At 41.2% G+C, this 15366-nt stretch overlaps 1 protein-coding gene across 2 annotated transcripts in view; it reads right to left on the bottom strand.

Annotated features, from left to right (window-relative positions):
* Positions 1-674: 674 nt before the first annotated feature.
* Positions 675-15366, bottom strand: part of slc28a1 (solute carrier family 28 member 1) — a 17430-nt gene continuing 2738 nt past the window's right edge. The window contains exons 5-18 of one of the 2 annotated variants that reach the window (XM_028450651.1): positions 15277-15366; positions 14947-15088; positions 14621-14734; positions 13839-13916; positions 13667-13747; positions 12249-12329; positions 12013-12138; positions 4637-4767; positions 4380-4548; positions 3255-3452; positions 3105-3186; positions 2925-3023; positions 2742-2847; positions 675-985 (exon numbers count right to left, since the gene is read on the bottom strand). The exon at positions 15277-15366 is cut by the window's right edge and continues 100 nt beyond it. In XM_028450651.1, the coding sequence (XP_028306452.1) occupies positions 868-985; positions 2742-2847; positions 2925-3023; positions 3105-3186; positions 3255-3452; positions 4380-4548; positions 4637-4767; positions 12013-12138; positions 12249-12329; positions 13667-13747; positions 13839-13916; positions 14621-14734; positions 14947-15088; positions 15277-15366 (1615 nt within the window). In that variant the 3' untranslated portion in view covers positions 675-867. The remainder of the gene's footprint in view (positions 986-2741; positions 2848-2924; positions 3024-3104; positions 3187-3254; positions 3453-4379; positions 4549-4636; positions 4768-12012; positions 12139-12248; positions 12330-13666; positions 13748-13838; positions 13917-14620; positions 14735-14946; positions 15089-15276) is intronic. The other variant, XM_028450652.1, reaches the window with a different exon arrangement.

The following is a 15366-nucleotide window of genomic DNA, read 5'->3' as shown; positions in this document are numbered from 1 at the left end:
TGAGTCTGTGCGGACCTCCCTGGAGTCTGTTCCGCAACAATGGGTACTTTTGTGCTGGAAGTCCACCATTGCACCTTCACTACCAATAGGAAGTAAATACACATCTACTTTTGTCAGGCAGCCAATAGTAACGCTCAAAAGAGTTCATGAAGCACTTGAATTGTAGAAATTCTTGGCTGGGGGGGACAGAGGTCCAGTGTCCTCTCAGAACACTTTGAATTAAAATATGCTGAAAGGTTATTATGGATTCTTAATCAAATGATGCAAAAAAAAAAAAAAAAAAAAACTTACATACTGCAGCTTTAAGTAGCAGTGTTTTTTACATCAACGTGTAGTTTATTGGCCCAAACCAATAATAAAAGCATCAGTATAGTCAAAGAAAGCCGGTATTTTAATCAGCTGTGGATTTTCCACACTGCCAACACAGAAGCAGCTCTGCACTAAAACAAGCAGTTTTCAAACAAAAACTTTACAATTTTAAAACATGCAATACTGTTATTTGAAGCATGAAATGCTTTCTTTATAACTTCAACTAGTATGTTTTGTGGAGATCAAAACAAATTTTCTTGTAGCAATAAAACATTTTTATCCATCCATTTTCAAACCCACTTGTTCCTGTTTTTCAGGGTCGTGGGGGTATGTCGGTGCTTATCTTTTATATATATATCTATAGATATATAGATTTATATATATACATACTTATTTCTTTGAGCAAATTATCTTTAATTTATTGATCTATGAGGCCTACACTATATCTTTATCTGATTTTTAAAAAAGCTATTAATATATGTACATATATACTTGCATTACAAGTTTGGAGCATGTTTGAAATACACTCCATTAGAGTCTGTAAATGTTTGTTCTGCTTCAGTTACAAACGGCCACAGAAGAACCGCAGCAGAGACAACATTCATTAAAATAGGTTGTTACGTTGGCCACAACACTCCACAATCCTTCAAATGAGATGGTCCCATTATTTATGGTGCTGCAAAGAAATTCAAGGGTAAGGACAAAAAGCAAAACACTAAACACACATTGGCCACGGTTACATGATGTTTATGAATTCGGAATTAGTTATTCCGAATTAAATCACTTGGAATTAAAGTGTTCTGCTTCGTGTTTACATGGAAATAATCATTCCCGAACTGAGGTTTACATTGAAAACGGGTTTATTCGTCTTTAGTTAATACTGCTTTAGATCTGGGGGTTGGGAAGGCTCTGATTGGACAGTGGGCAAACATGACGTATCACGTCTATCAGGAGAAACACACAACAAACCTGTTATTGTCGGCTATAACACAGACGACCACACATGAGAACTGTTTTCACCTTTATTTTGATTGTAGTTTTGAAGCAGCAGCTTGATAATAACACACGGTTTCAGTTTGGACCACGGATTTTCTGAAAATTGAATTGCAGTACTTTTTTTAACCAGCCTACAAGTGTAGGCGGCGGGCAGAGTCTGCTAATACTTTCTTTCTGGCTGCCTTCTACTCTTAAATATGTTAATAAATGATTCATTGCCCATTTAGCACCAAAAGAATATCTGTAATATTACTTGAATATCTGTAAAAGTCACGTTTTTCTATTAGCTCTGTCTGCTAGCATAGCTTCTCTTCTTCACTGCAAGAATTTCTGCATGCCAACCGACCACTGTGTTACCAGCGCCCTCTGCTGGTCCAAACAATTATCTGACGCAAATACAGTGCAATGTTTGTTTGTTTTTTTAAGTCCAATTGTTAAGGCACAAAATACATTTTAAGTTGCACTTTTAAAAAGAAAAATAACTATTATGCAGTTTTGCATTGTTTACTATAGAACCAGAATTTAAATTAATAGGCTTCTTCTTTTGTATTATTCCTTTATTTATTTCATTCAAGATTTATTTTTAGTTAAATTGCATTGTTTTGAATAGTTTATCAAGGGATTCTTTTGACAATGAAATACAAAAGGAAAATAATACAGTATTTTCTAGTTTTTTTCCCAAAAAAAAAATTTGTCTACGGTCCCATTTTGTAAAATAAATCGTGAGAGAATCGTATCGTGAACCCAGTATCGTGAATCGAATCGTATCGGGAGTTGAGTGAATCGTTACATCCCTAATCACCAGGTATAAATATTGGCTCCCTGGTAAAGACAGTAGCTCTAACAACTGGTAAAATGATAAACTTAGTGATATTACAGCCTGTGAATGCAGTACAGGAACGCATTTACTCCACCTCCGGGTCCTAGTGCCAGCCGTCCGGTTAAGCCTGTTTCGTTTACCGAAGTCCATGTGTGTTTAACAGGTCCGTGTGTGTCTGTGTGAAAGTCTGCAGGTTTATGCCTCCGTCCATCCACTCTTTTCATTATATCCATGTCTTTTAAGGCTCTTATTAAATTGCCTCGTCTTGAGTCCGGGCCGCCGCCATCTTGGATTATGTCGTCACCAGCGCGTCATCGCGCAAGCGCAAAAATGCTCCGAATTAACTTAATGCGACTTTAACCAAGTTAAGTGTTTACAAGAAAGAGGAATTATCTAATTCGGAATTAAAATCGGAATAAACTAGTCACTTAAATCAGATTTAAGTTTAATTCAGAATTAAACTAGCATTTGGAATTAAGTGTTTACAAGGTCAAGTTAAAGACGAATGAACTTTTATTCCGCTTTAAAGAGGAATTAAAGCTCCCATGTAAATGTGGCCAATTAACAGCAGGCCTGAAGCCATGTAAATGTTTGGTTTGAAAATGTGAATTTGTACCTTTGAAAGAGGTCTTGGCAGCATTTTTTAATGTTTGTGTCTGCGGCATTGAAGTCTGAAATCTGAAACAGTTTCACACAGTCAAGTGGAGGAACAAAGAGGATCCCTGAGGAACAAAATCAGAGCTTATTAGATATATTAACAAGAAAACACTGTGCACATCAAACCAATGGTGCATTTTACCTGCAATGCAAGAGTTGACCAGAGACACGCATGTGCCTGTGATCATGGCTCTCAACACCAAGGATGAGATGTCACCTTTTCTCGATGGACATATGGAGGCTTTGAGGGAATGGATAGACAGTGCTGTAAATATTGACTTTATTTCAGGACAAAAATGTAAAAATACAAGAAAATACCCACCCAGGCCTCCAATCACAATCCCCAGAGAGCTCATGTTTGCAAACCCACATAGAGCGTAAGTGGTGATTATTTCTGATCGTACCTGAGACCAAACACATCACGTCAAGAGTTCCACATTGTCTAAGATTCACAGTTTGTAGCTTTACTCACAGATATCCATTGTCTTTCACCTCCAATGAGTTCATCCAAACCATTGAGTCGATTGATCTTCAGTGTGGCTAACTTCTCGTAAGCAACAAATTCATTAAGGAAGAGCTTTGTGCCAATTAGCTCAGCGACAGTGAAGCTCTCGTCATAAGGTATTCCCATCATGAAGGCCACAGGCATAAACACATAGGAACAGAGCAGCTTTGGACACAGGAACAAAGAGTTAGTGGCAATGTTTTAAATCTGACGCATCAGTGGACAAACGTTACACTGCCTCTGCTGGCCTGCCTTTTCCCCACAATGTCATTTTTCCACTTCACTGATAGATCAACCACTCCAGGAGGAATTAAACGTGCCTATGCCCCTGAAGCAATGAAATAAGCTGCATCGTTATCAATCAACATAGACTTTCAGCTCAAATGAAGCCGTGAAGGATTATATGATGGATTAGTCCGCAGAGGCCAGTGTGCTTCTCACCTTTATATCAAACCTCTAACAATAAAGAAATGACCTAATTAGTGTAAACATGGGGCTACAAGCAGCTCTCTTTATAATTTTGTGTGGCTCCCAAAGTAAAGACACCAAACACACAAGTAAAAAATACACAAAATGAAAATGAAACACACAAAATGTACAAGAAAAGTAAACAAAATGACAACAAAAACACAATAACTTACTCCAAAAACAGAATAACTTACTCCAAAAACACAAAATACAACAAAAATACACAAATTGGCTCCAAAAACATAGACAGCAAAACAGCAAAAACGCACAAAATGAGAGAAAAAAAATACAAATGACCAAAGGAATACACAAAAAACAAACATGAACACAAAAATGCAGGAGTGTACGAAAAAATAAAAAATGACAAACAACCCTTTGTCTTTCCCGTATTAATGCTCAGATTGGTCATTATTCTAATGCTGACACAAATGTTGATCATGTGACCATATTTTATCACATTTTTGCTGACCCCGCGGTTTAAGAATTGCCCATTTGTGATTTAGTGAATTTTCCACATTGGTTAAAATAAGATGAACGACAAATCATTTGATCTGTAAAAGCTGTTACTATATGATACAGTATCAAAGAATGACAATAAAAATGTGTCTAATTGGTCAAACATACCTCAAATGTGATTTCAGGAAATCCCACCATTCCTCCAAACCAACTCAATGCATTGTTTATAAATTCCAGAATTGCGAGAAAAGCAATAAGATTTGCTGCAATGTTTGCAACCAGACCGATGGATGCAGACGCACCATTGCTCGCAGCCTCCAAAATATTCTGCTCATCTCTGCAAAAATTTTTATTAAAATGTAATCAACCGCACAGAAAAGAAGGAAACAACAGAGGATTCTGGGTAAAACTGAAAACTCACACACCCACAAGCCACTTTGATGTTTTTCTCTGAAGTGAAGGCACTTTCCTCAGTTTCAGGGTAGGAAAGTTTGGACAGGGCTAAAGCACAAGGAGCAGCCATCACAGAGGCTGATATCAAGGACGACGGATCAATCTGGATGGTGGATAACATGAGACATACTTTTATCGTCTCTGTGGAGACGTTTGTAAGCAACTATCTCACAGATTCAACAATGCAACACACATCAAAAATATCAAGACTGTACAATGTACGTACATCAGACATGAACAACATGGAGGCCCAGGGGCAACATGCAGCCTTTGGTCGAGTGCGCCCAAAGTGAATGAACAAAATGACAGAAAAACACACACAAAACAACACAAAGGGCCTGTACTATGAAGAAAGATTTCCTCTTATCGCGTTATATTTGGGGATTTATTAGGTATATCCTGTGCTACAATGCTGGTTAACTTCTTACCAGATTAAATTACCGTGTTCAGGTGTCATTACTATAAAGCAAGGCTTGCTCAAGTTTTCCCAACGACCATAGACATTTGTGATAGGTGTGGTGGATTGCCCTGTAATCTTGTTCATATGTTTTTCTCCTGTCCAACTTTAAATACATTTTGGCAAATCTATTTTAGTACCATGTCCAAAGTGCTTTCAAAAATTGTTGATGTTTCTCCTCATGTGGCTATTTTCGGTATTCCCGAGAACTACTCCAGCTATTCATCTCTTCACCTGCAGATTTGAGCATTCACAGCTCTTATTGCCAGACGGCATCTCCGCATGCATGGGAAATCAATAAGTTCCCCATCCAGCACTCAATGGATAAATGATTAGATTAGAAAGATTAGATATTCCAAGAAAGGTATGACTGACAAATTCTTTCAAAAGTGGCAAACAATTATTAACTTTTTTGAGGAAGTGTAAACCAACGACCCCCCCCCCCCCCCCACACACACACACACACACACACACACACTTTGTTTTTCTTCTTCTACAATTTTTCTTTTTTTTTACTTTACTTTACTCTATATTGTGTTAAAAAGAAATAAATGGAATGAAAGAGTGTGCTGTTCCTGTGCACATCAACAAAAACATTAAACAGAACATTGTATTCCTATAGATTTCTTAGCACCAGTAATGGGGCACTTCACAGGTGAAAGTTTCACCCTGAAATACAATATATTAATAGTAAGAAAATAACTACAGGAAATATAATTAAACATTTGACTACACTACCGAAACCTACCACACTACCGTTACTAAAGAATGCCAGCAGGCATTGGTCAACGGAGTTAAATTTTAGCTTTTTATCTGTGTGTGATTGTTGAACAAGTGGTGTGATAAATCACTTATTAACTGCTCAGAGTTTAATACACTTATTTAATCGCGCTCCTCATAGCTCTGCCAGCTTGTCTCTGTCTGTAGGTGGTCCGCGCAGAAGCAAGAAAAAAATTTGACCAAACCACTGTGAGAATCGTGGTGGGCAGCAAGCAGGGTTGGGGTCAATTCTAATTGTAATCGTGTAATTGATAATTAAATACATTTGACATAAATGTAATTTTCAAAATCTGTTGCTGTTGTAATCATAATTGAATTGTAATTGAGGTCAAACAGTTGACTTTGTAATTGTAATTGGCATGGAAATTCTATAAAAACTGTCACTTACAATTTAATTAAACTCAAAACTTTGCAACCATGTTAGAGTTCTATGGCTTACACATACATAAAAATCATAGAAAAATAATTCATATCCAATTTTCCTATTACCTGTTGGTTCTTTTGAGGATCATTTTACCATTAAAAAAAAATTGTAAATTGAGCGGTATACTGATGCCCAAACCAAAAATATTAATACCAATATTTTCATGGATAAGGAAGCCAAACAATGTAACCAAGAGATAAAAAAGAAATTAGATTTAAGACAATCATTTTTGTGTGTAATTTAAAGCTGATTTAAGACATGGGTCAAAACTGACCCGTTATCATAAGAGATGCTAACAGAAAGCTAACACAAGTTCTCTTTCATAATGTTTCGTTCAATGTCTCACTACATCGGCCACAGGTAGTCCCACCTACCCTAAGTAGCACAGGTGGATGCCATTCAAACACCTCTTCTCACTCGGAGCATATCTCGCGTCTTGTAAGAGTTAACTGTCCGCAGACATAACTTTCTTAGCTTCTGTCGCCGGGGGCTACTAGTTTTGGATGCTTTTTGCTTCATCGGTCGCACCAGACCGACCAGTGTTTCCCTTCCCATCCAGGCTCGGTCAGCACTGCTCTCGACGCACCACCGCGTCTGTCGAGCGCCGGACGTTAACACACCAGTTAACGACTCAGTTTTCCTTGGTTAGCACACCTGCCTCGACTTCCTGCCTGCACATCAGCTTGCGAAGGATGGAGGCCAAAGCCCCTCACACAAGAGGGCTCGGAGACTCTGGAGCCCGACTCTGTCGCTGTGGGAATAACATATCGAGCAGGGACCCACACCAGGTCTGCTCGGGCTGCCTAGGGCTGGAACATGTCCGGCTGGCAATCAACGTCCCGGCTCGTGTCAACACTGTGCAGTGTTCACCATCAAGAGTCTCCGCAGACGGCTAGCATGCCAAGCTAGCTTGTCTGGGCATCACCCCTATCTTCCTTCACATGGCACCGCCGCTACAGCGGGAGAGGAGACGGGGGGCCTTTCTGGATCCCGGTGCCTCTTCCCTCTACTGTGAGGAGATGGAGAGCCTGGATCTGCTCCAGTGGCCTCCGGTGGAGCCACTTGTTAGAGAAGCAGATGCAGATGAGTTGTGTGTGTGTGATGTGTGTGCGTGCAGCTTAGCCTTTAGCCTAGCCGATAATCCTCGGCGGCAGCCATGCTTCCGCCGTCTGTCGCGCCGCCTCCGTCTGCTCCAGTGGCGGCGAGTGCTGGCAGGCAAACCCGCTGCTTCGTGGGCCGCTACCGTGTAGCAATCCGCACATCGGCCGCTACCGTGCCGATGTGCAGGGAAACCTACGGGCATGCGCACCTGGAAAACTGCGCATGCGCGTCCATCATGTTAAAAAAAGGGAAGAATCTTTCCTTTAACTTTTAGGGTTAGGTTTAGGGTTAGAATTAGGGTTTATCATAGTAGGAAAATTTAAGGGAGAAAAATATTGTACGTATGTGTGTAAATATTTACTATGCTATTAGTGTGCATGCGCCTTTATGAAACTTTCAGGTGTAGGATTATTTACACTTCATCGGTAATGTTTAGTTCGAGTAGTGACTTGAGATCATATATTATCTTGTAGCTAAAAAACTTGTGAGTTAATATGGCTAAACAGGGATAAATCAACATAGTTGGCCTTGTTGTCACGAGCCAGTGCAGCCGCAGCCATCAGAGGCGCAGCTCACTAATTCTCCTTTTGCACAATTTTTCATTGTTAAGTTATGTTTGATGTGCTTGATTTGAATATTTGTATTGTTTCGATAGTTGGTTTGGTATTTTAGTGTGTTTTGTTAATATAAAAAAGTTATTCATACTGTATTTTTTTATTGCTTTATTTATACATTTATAGTGTTTTATTTAGAATTATTCATTTTGTATTTTTCATTTATTTTGTGTGGCATATTATTAAAAATGTTTTTGAAAAAAATAAACAGAATGATGTTCATTATTTGGGTTTTTTGTTATTTTGTGTGTTTCCATTGATTTAAAAAAGTAAGGTATCGATAAGGGTATCGATAAAGTACCGGATTGATAAGGAGTATTGATAAGAGTATTACCTCTACTCATCGATAAGAGTAGTACCTCTTATCGATGAGTAGATGGTGACCTCGCAAACCTGTCGGAAGGGGAAAAGGGTCGTAACCCTGAAAGGGATCTGATGCAATGGCGTTGTGAAGCCAAAAAGATGGATGATGAGGTTCTCTGCCTCTGTCTCCCTCGTAAAACCACAGCTCCATCTCCACCTGCATAGCGCAAGATATTTGCACAGGCTGCTTCTCAAGGTTAGCAGTTTAAAATACCTAAACTGTCTGTCGGTCCGGCTGGTCCAAGAAGCCTTCGGCATCGGCTGCAGCTCCACCGGCACAGCGCGCGCAGCATACCCAGGCCAGGAAGAAGAAGAGAGTGGCCTGACCTTTCCTCTCTCCTCATGTGACAACTGAAGTTCCTCGGGCGCAGCAAATGAAATAAAAAATCTGTCACAATAAGCAGCACGGTGACGGCTCCCGCTGTCCCGGGTCGTAAGCAGCAGGGCCCCCATCATCACGTTGTCCCCCCGTTGTCCCCCTGGGCTAGCAAACACTGCTTGCCCCAGGGGGGATGGCACTGTTCCACGGATGGAGCCCCCCTCGGTGGATGGGCTGCGGCGTGTCTAGTCTCTCCCTCAAATGCAAGAGGTGGTCCGCACTCGCAGCCCCGCCCCGGGTGTTACGGACAAGCTTGAGGGGATACAAACTGGAGTTTGCCACTGTTCCTCCTTGTTTTGCTGGTATAGTACACTCACGGGCTCGGGGTGAGTCAGCTCACGTCCTACAGGAGGAAATCCTCTTACTGTTAAACAAAGAAGCAATTTCTGTCGTCTCTCCCGTACAGTGTCAGAGCGAGTTTTACTCCAGGTATTTTCTAGTCCCCAAACGGGGGAAGGGAGTGGAATTTGCCATATCCTGGATCTACATGCTCTGAATAGAATATCTCAGGAAATGCGGGTTCTCCCTGCTGCGCCTTGTGCGACAGAGCGATAGGTTCTGTCGATCTGAAGGACGTGTATTCTCACATCCCAATATATCCTCCCCACAGAAAGTATCTGAGATACTTGAAGTACCGCATGCTCCCTTTCGGTCTTACTTCAAGCCCGAGGGTATTTGAGCAGGGCATCCGCTTGGCCACGTAAATGGACGACTGGCTGCCTTTGACACAGTCGGAGGCGGAGGCCAGAGCGCACATGCATATTCTATTACAGCACCTGTCCGACCTGGGTTTCGTGACAAACTCGAAAAAGAGCATGTTGTCCCTAGCACAGGACATAGCCTTCCTGGGATTATCCCTGAACTTGGTATCTTCCACGGCGTGTCTCTCGGTGGAACGGGTGAAAGCCTTCAGGGCATGCCTCGCGCTTTTTCCAACTCGGAAAATCTGTTCAATTCAGATTGTGTCTTTGTTTACTCTTGCTGATAGCATCTGCTATCCTCGTAGTCCGCCGCGGTCGCCTCCACATGAGGGAATTCCAGCTGTGGGTGGCCTCACGCAGGCTGGACCCCGTGCGTCATGGCGCACGAAGGGTGCTGGTCATGCCGGAGTGTGCCGGGGCTCTGCGTCACTGGCGGGTCCCGGCTTTCCTGACGCACGTTGTGCCTATGGGCGCCGTCATGTCCAGGAAGGTGATCACCAGCCTGACGGGCTGGGGTGGGGTTCACGAAGGCCGGTCTGTGAGGGGCCTCTGGGATGTGGGCCTCCAGCTCACTCACATAAATTTTTCACTGAAACGTTTCTTCCTGTCCCTCATGGGACACCATGTCCTGGTGAGGATGGACAGAAAGACGACGGTGGCGTATATCAACAGCCAAGGTGGGTTGCGCTCCCGTCAGTTGCAAATGCTGGCAAGCGAACTGATCCTGTGGAGTTGTGTTTGTCTCCTCTCATTAACAGCGACGCACATTCCGGGAGTCCTGGGGTCTCATTTATAAAAGTGTGCTTAGGTAAGCACACTTCGGCTGGCGTACGATAAAAACCAGGAAGTGCCTACATTTTTTTTTTACGATTTATAAACGAGGGCACACGTACTTCCCACACCCTTTTCCGTTTATAAATCACAATCAACTCGAAAGTTATCACACGCGAGGAAATGCCTTACTCCACCCATACGGTGCCCATAAACGGTCCGGTGAACGCCCTAAATGAATATTCACAAATACAAATTTCACAGTGGACCGAGGGGGAAAACGAGCAAATAACACAAATTTCACTCAATGTGAGGTGAAGGTATTCATTGTTGAGGTGTACACACGCAGGAGAGCGTAATTTGGTGACGTATTACGAATGATAGAAAAGCAGATCACGTTGCGTTGCCTCATCAGACTGTGACAGGTGAAAAATAAACGATCAGACATAAAAGCGGAGGAGAAAATGTGGATCACTCTCCATAGGAAGAACTTCTGTTCAACAGGTGGAGGAAAAAGCACCGAAGCTCAGCCTCACAAATAGCTGGAGGATCAGTGGGGATTGGGGATCCCCTCTGTGTAACGGAGGTGGGGGACACACACAGATACACTATATAAGCACCAAAAACATGGGATTAAACTCTGCAGCAGCTCGTCTTCCTCCCACTGCTGCCTCGTCCTCCCTCCCGCAGCATCTCGTCCTCACGGGGGGGGGGGGGTCCTGCCTCTCGCTGGTCTTTGAAGATTCTCACCCTCCGGTGTATCCCGTGCACCTCGTCCTCCAGCAGTGTCAAATAAGCCAATAAGCAATGTGTTCGTTTATTTCACACAATTTTTATTAATTTCACAGAGCTGTCATTAATTTCATCCATCACCTGTTGGCGTCTGAGTTTCCCGTCTCTCATGATTTTGTGCGTACGGCAGTGTCAGAGCTGCCGTGGAGGTGCGCACATTATATCGTCAGGTTTTTCTTTCTTTTGTACGTACGCTGCATTTATAAATGAGGCCCCTGAACACGGGCGTGGACCTGTTGTCCAGGAGCACGCTGATGTACAGGGACTGGATACTGCACCCGGAGATTGTGGAATAGTTATGGAACAGTTACGGACGGGCCGCAGTGGATCTGTTTGCCTCGAGAGGGAACACACAGTGCGTGCTGTTTTACTCCCTGCGTAGCATGGGTGCTCCCCTCAGTGTAGACACACTAGCGCACAACTGGCTGTGCGTGCTTCTTTACGCTTTCCCCCCATTGGCTCTGTTACCCCCCACTCAGGGTGAGGGAGTGCGGCCACACACTGATCTTAGTAGCTCCACATTGGCTCGCGATGCACTGGATGGCAGACATATGCAGTTACTGCGTGCTCTACCCTAGCAGCTGCTGCTGAGCAGGGACCCGCTGTCGCAGGGGAGGGGTCATCTTCTGATCGAGAGGTTGGGGGTTCGATCACTGTCTATGCATCGAAGTGTGCTTGGGCAAGACACTGAACCCTAAGTTGCTGCCAGGGGTTGACCAGAGCATTGCATGGCAGCTCAGTCCCATTGGTGTGTGAATGGGTGAATGAGTTGATATTGTGAAATGCTTTTGGACTACTTCAGTGTAAGCATAAAGGCGCTATATAGATAATTATCCTAATTATTGTTAGGAGTAAAAAATAAATAAAAATGTTATGATCTTTTTCTATTTGTTCATGTGGTAAAATGGTTATGTAAACGTGAAGGTTTGTTTCTGTTGAATTGTGAATTAAGGAGTTTTATCTCACCCCAAATGAAATGAATGCCCCCATCACACTGCCTGCAATTGTAGCAAATCCACCGACCATAACAGCATGGATCTCTGATTTGGTCATGTCTTGCAAATAGGGTCGAATCAGCAGTGGTGCTTCAGTCTAATGCACAGGAAACATGCAGTGCTGTTACACTGATACAGAAGTCAGAAACATAATGTCACCACTTTTTAAAAACACTACAAATTATTATATTACAAAGACTTTTGTACCTGTCCAACAAATATATTGCCAGCTACGCTCAAGGTCTCCGTTGCAGAGGTTCCCATTGTTATCTGCATAACCCATGAGATCTGTGGGCACAAAAACATATGGCTTTGAGTTACGGTATGTCAATGCAGGCATAAGTAATACTGTACAAAACATCTGAGGCAGACATGAGCAACTTTTATTGTAGCGGGGCCACAAACAGTGATTGTCTTATCAGAGGGCCATATTGTCAACATTCAGTCATTAGAATAATGATCAATTTGAGCAATAATTAGTTATTTATGATATTAATCCATTGAATGGGATATCCCATCCAATGGATTCATATGATGAATAATATCACGCTTTTACGCACTAACAGTGTCAGCAGCTTCCTGCCTGAGTTCTTTACTTCCTGCCTTTTCTGTTGTTTTTGGTCTGAATTATGAATTTTAATTATTCATGATTTTAAACACCTGACCGGTCGGTACCAAGTTATGAAGTGGATCAGATCTGAGTGAGTATAAAAGCTCCGCCTCCACTACTGTTGCTCTTCGCTGTCTTCATGGATAAAAATTAATGATATTTATCTAAGATCATAAGCTGTTCCTTCATTGTAAAAAAGGTCACTCTACCAGTTTTGTCCATTGTAGTGATTAGTCAGACGCTGCAATCTCCACCCCTTTTATGTGAGCGCGCACGTACCGAGGCTGAAATCACTTGGCTTAAATTAGTGTGTTGTGATCGACTGTCGTAGAACAGCTTCTCTCTGACAGGGAATGTTTGGTTAGTTGAAACCCACTAACGGAGATTAAGCCAGGATATAATTATCTAGATTCATAGCATAAGGCCAAATAGTTTGTTTTTTGGTTGTAATTTTGTATATTTTCTTTCATTTTGTGTTTGTTGACGTTTTGTATATTTTTTTTTGTCATTTTGTGTACTTACATTTTTGTTTTGCATTTTGTGTGCGATTGTAGTTTTTTTGGATTCATTTCGGGTATTTTTGTTGTCATTTTGCATTTTTTTCACCATTCTCATTATGTGTGAGCTTGTTGTTTTGTGTTTTTGGATTCATTTTGTGTATTTTTGGACTTGTCTTATATGTTTTGTGAGTAAGTTGGATCATTTTTGTTGTCATCTTGTTATAGAAGTCATTTTTGTTGCCATTTTCATCTCATTTTGTGTCATTTTGTTGTCATAATGTGTATGTTTTTTTCCAGTAATTTTGAGATTTTTCTTTTGTTGTTGTTTCATCTATTTTTCTGTCATTTTGTGTATTTTTCCAACATTTATGTGTGTTGGAGTCTGTTGTTTGCAGTTAATTTGGTGGCTTCACAAAACTAGTCTGGGGACCGCATGTGGCCCCCAGACTGCCAGTTTTCCATGTCTCCTCTATGGCTACAAATGCCAATAGAATGTGGTGAGTATAATGTTTCACCTTTAAAATGAGCCATTGCATTACACCAAGAAAGTACAGGATGGACATCACACTGCTGAAGAAAACCACAATGGGCAATGCCTGAGAAGATACAAAAAGCACTTAATTTCAACACATTTAAGAAGGTTTCCTGTTAAAGATTCATAATGACAACAGTCAACTTTATACTTACTTGAAAGGCAAACACTTTAGCAGTGAGCTCAGGTCCAAAAACAAAGCTTGAACCTGCTATGGTGTAGTTAAGAAATGTCTGTAAACAACAACAACAAAACCTTGTATAAGTCACATGTTTCTTTCATAAACAAATAGATGTATTTGTTTATGAAATACATCTAATGTGAGCTGAGCTGAGCTGAACATTAAAAAGAGATTAACCCGCACACAGTTCACTGACTCTGAGTGACTCAGCTGTTGGGTGAACCAAAACATAAAACTGAACAGCACAATAAATAGCTCCAAAGATAAGCATTTATGATCCACACTGATAAAAAGTTTAAGCCATGTCAGGTAAAAAAACAACACTGTGCTACACAAGTACAGTCTGCTGTTTAATCAAGAACTAATCATACTGTCAATGAATAAGTATTGTTTATCCTCAAATCCCTTTTAATATGATTACTTTAAAACAAAAAAAGGATGCATTTGTATTTCTATCATAAGAAAATATTTTGATTATGTATTGGTTCAACCACACATTTGGAATTCAATTGATTTTATTATTATTATTATTATTATTATTATTATTATTATTAATAATAATAATTATTTTTATTATTATTATTATTATTATTATTAATAATAATAATAATAATAATAACAATAATAATAATAATTCCCCACAACCCTGAAAAACAGGAACAAGCAGGTCTGAAAATGGATGGAAGGATAACAATAATTGTTTTGCACTCCTTTTTTCATTTTTATGTTTTTCATTAAAACATACATTTATTTTACCTGAACTTGTTTTCCAAGCCATTCAAAAGCAATGAATCCAGGCTGTGTTCGTATTACAAAGAGGCCAATACAGAACTGCAAACCGAGACCCCAAAACACAGGCCTCCACATTACCTGCAATTAAAGTAATTTGAGCATTAGTATCTGGAAGTCTCCATAAAGTCATGTGTTGTTCCAAGGAAGCCACTGATTTGAAAATTAAGATGACGGGGCACAAGGACAGCTGATATCCAAAGTCTGAGCTAAGCTACCAGAGATAAGCCCAGCGATAACGCTGATTTCGAAACAGTTTCCGCCACAATCCTCATGTGAGTCAGAGGACTCACCTCCGCCCTGTGTACTGAGAAGAGGAAAATGAGCAAGATGAACATGCACACGCCTCCAAACGAGATCAGCTGCTCCGGACGCTTGCTCGTGTCCAAAGCTAGCCAACACACCAGCAGGACCACCACCACCAACAGGAAAACCCTGCAACAAAGAAGAAAGCCCTCAACATGGTGGAACACACAGGGGATGGTGTCATAGAGAGATAAGGCCACAGAACTGTGACTGTATCTGATCCAAGGGTTACAATATCAACATCCATGTCAGCTTTTAGAATAGAATATAAACCACAATGCCCATGTCAGTGTTATATGAAGAAGAACAGTATTTACCATTTCAGCCATCTCAGGTTAGATTTAAAGCACGTGTTGAGCGGCGTACAACACTCAGCGATCCTGTCTCCTTTGTACTTTTTTATTAGT

This window comes from Gouania willdenowi, chromosome 6, assembly GCF_900634775.1.
Source record: "Gouania willdenowi chromosome 6, fGouWil2.1, whole genome shotgun sequence".
Lineage (NCBI taxonomy): Eukaryota > Metazoa > Chordata > Actinopteri > Blenniiformes > Gobiesocidae > Gouania > Gouania willdenowi.
This window is presented reverse-complemented; position numbering and strand designations above follow the sequence as displayed.